Below are 3024 nucleotides of genomic sequence, written 5' to 3' on the forward strand. Positions count from 1 at the left end.
GGACCCTTCTCTATAAAGATTATCTTTTCACATACCTCATTACAGTCTGTGATATAAAATAAATAAAAATATCATAATGCATGCTCATACCTGGTCAAACTAGCACTTGCTAGTTTGTACTTCAGTTGTCTGTGAATTGAGCATTTTTTTGCTTTCACAGGCTGTTTGTGAACAAATTTAAATTTCAGAATGTTTTTGAGCAATTTGTGGTATGGGATAAATCTCCTAATTGCATGGGAATTGTAATCTCTGATTTCTTTTAACAGACAAGAAAGAATAGTAAAGAGAACAAAGCAGAATTCACAAGGGTGAAACTTCTGGGGCCATATTAGATGATTCACCCAACTTCTATTAGTAATACTAAGGGTATTCCTTTGGATTATGTGGAAATAGTTCTTAAATTTGCCTTAATACCAATATACTCTTAAGCAAGTGAAACATTGTGTAGCTTAGAAAACAAAACACTGATGTAAGAAGAAACAGTAGTGTAAGAATAATATCTCTGCTATAAACCTCCTATTCATGACTTTTGCTCCACAGGGATGTCTGTCAAAAAGTGTGATTCAGTGATCCACAAAAAGTGTTGTGGTTGACACAGGGTGGAGAACATTGCATATGGATAAGGTTTCTGGCTGCCTGAGAACAGAGCATACAAAGATGTTATCAAACATTTTATAATCATTCAGTTTTACTGTTCTAAACCGTAGAAAAGGATGGGGTTTTTTCCTCTTTTGTTGTGAAGATAAGATTGGATTTGATATTTATTCAACAACCCCATCCTTTCTTCTCACTCAATCTTAAACTGAGTGGGACTGCAAAGATTAAGAAGCCAGATCCATATCTTTTTCAATATATAAAGTTAATTCTCCCTTTGCATCTGCAAAGCTGTTAAAAGAAAACAGTTAATTGCTACATGACCACACATTAATTTGCTGAGAGAAAAGAAAGGGCTGAAAAGCCAAGGAAAAATTAGCAGCCCAGGCTGCTGGACTTCAGTAATGAGTCTAGGCTATTCCTCCTGCCAGACACCTCTGGGATCTCTTTCTTCAGGAATGAAAAGACTCTTTACCTCAATATTGACATCTGTGAGGATTAGGGAAGGTTGAGCAGGGTCTGTTCATTACCAGGAGCCCCAGCTCAGAACCCATGAAAGAAATGGAACCACAGAGTTTGTCATTTCTTCTAAACACTAGCTACATTGTCTTTATTTTAGAGTGCAGAGACCCTGTTCTGCCTTCATCTGTACTAAACAGAAGAATTCTGACCTCTGCTATACAAACTTAGTAGAAGTCAAATTTCAACAAGTATAAATGAAACCAAGATTGGGACTCAGATGTCTGTAATAAAGCCTTGTGTTCCAGTCCCTTGGAAGTGGTTATTCAGAACTTAAAATATTGGTCCAGTGATCCAAGAACAAAGCTCTCCAGAAGAGCTGTCATTAGTAAGCAAAAAGTCTTCCTGATAGTGAAATTCTCCAGTGCAACAGGAGGTGCCCATCTGGAGGTTAGAAACCTTCAGCAGAGATTACATACCTCCTGAGGAATCTGAAAGGAAGAGAAAGAGCCAGTGTTAAAGGGCTGCTATATAGGTGCTTCTGACACTAGGAAAAAAAAAAAAAATCAGATAAAGCCTCCTTCAGACACTTTTAAAAAATTCCATTTACAACCACATCACATATTGTAGTATCAGTTATGCAGGAAGTTATGCAGGAAGTTCTTAGCTTGTGCTAGAGCTGTTCCAAAGGAAAACCAGGATATTCATCCGGAGGAATCTACATCATTTAACTGCTTTTCTCCTCATATGGTGTCGTGAATTATACTACTGGTTGGAAATATTTGAGTAAGACCTGAAATATTCAGTGAGGAAAGTCAACAGGTTAGCACTACTTTGCTAACCAAAACTGAACTGAGAATTTATTACAGCAGACCTAAAAACTACTAGTCTACAGCTACTGGAATATGATGAAAATATAAGGTTACTGTCACCAGCAACCAGCATGAAAATGATGAGATTGTTGCAAGGCAATTATAACAAGTAACAAATTTCAAGATTTGTCCCCTCCTAGATCAAATAAAGTGCTATGTTAATTTCTACCTCCAAATATAAAGTAGCTTTCTCAAAAGCAATTTATTGTTTTGAGCACACAGATTCCAGTGAGAAACAAAGAGATTGTGCTCCCAAGTCCCAGAAGAGCTTTTGAAAATACCTCCCATACAATGATTCTTGACTGCCTGAGATGGTCCCTTGAGACCTCAGGTCTTGTTCCTCATAGCTAGCCTACTAGAAGCCCAGGAGCAAAGTGATGGCCACATTTAGAGTAATTGTCAACAGGCAGTTTGAGCTACATGGCTTACAAAAGCTCTGAGGGGCAGGTAGGCTTGCACACACAATTTTTCACCTTCTCCTGCTCAGAGATCTGCTTTAGGTCAACATTCATGCTCCACTAGCTGGACCTCCTCAGCCACAGCATTGGCCGCAGTTATGTAAGGAACTTGGGTCATAACTGAATGTCCACTTGAGATGACTTAGTGGCCATTTCCTTCAAAAGAAAGACTTCATGTTGTTAAGAGTCACCAAATCTACCATGCTATGGAAAAGATCATGGAGGAGGCAGATGGGATGAAATAGATGTAAAACAGAAGGGCTCCGCTAACGTCTTCAGGTTTGTTCTCAGTGGTATGAGCAGACAAACAGCCTTAATGTGCAAATTCTAGAATGCCAATAGGCCAGGGTGCTTGGCAACTCAGAAATGTACTTGGTGAGAACCATTTGTGTATGCAGACACTTAGGCACTGGGGAAAACCTTGCCTAGTTTTGAACCATCCTGCACAAGATACATTAGCAAAAGTCAGCTATTCCAATCTGCTCCCACTGCTGCTGGTTAATGATCTTCATCCAGTGGAATCTATACATTTAACTGCTTTTCTCAAGGTATGATATTGGGAATTATGATATCAGTTGGAAATTTTTATATTTGCTTCTCTCCCCTCATATCACAGAAATTAAAGGTGACACTGTAGATTT

General features: G+C 38.6%; 1 protein-coding gene across 1 annotated transcript in view; it reads right to left on the minus strand.

Moving 5' to 3' along the window:
- Positions 1-3024, minus strand: part of CAPN8 (calpain 8) — a gene marked incomplete at its 5' end in the record, with an annotated part of 19942 nt that overhangs the window by 8578 nt on the left and 8340 nt on the right. The window contains one exon of the mRNA XM_010163045.1: positions 1533-1544. Within this exon, the coding sequence (XP_010161347.1) occupies positions 1533-1544 (12 nt within the window). The remainder of the gene's footprint in view (positions 1-1532; positions 1545-3024) is intronic.

Source organism: Antrostomus carolinensis, unplaced genomic scaffold (genome assembly GCF_000700745.2).
Source record: "Antrostomus carolinensis isolate BGI_N321 unplaced genomic scaffold, ASM70074v2 scaffold11772, whole genome shotgun sequence".
NCBI lineage: Eukaryota > Metazoa > Chordata > Aves > Caprimulgiformes > Caprimulgidae > Antrostomus > Antrostomus carolinensis.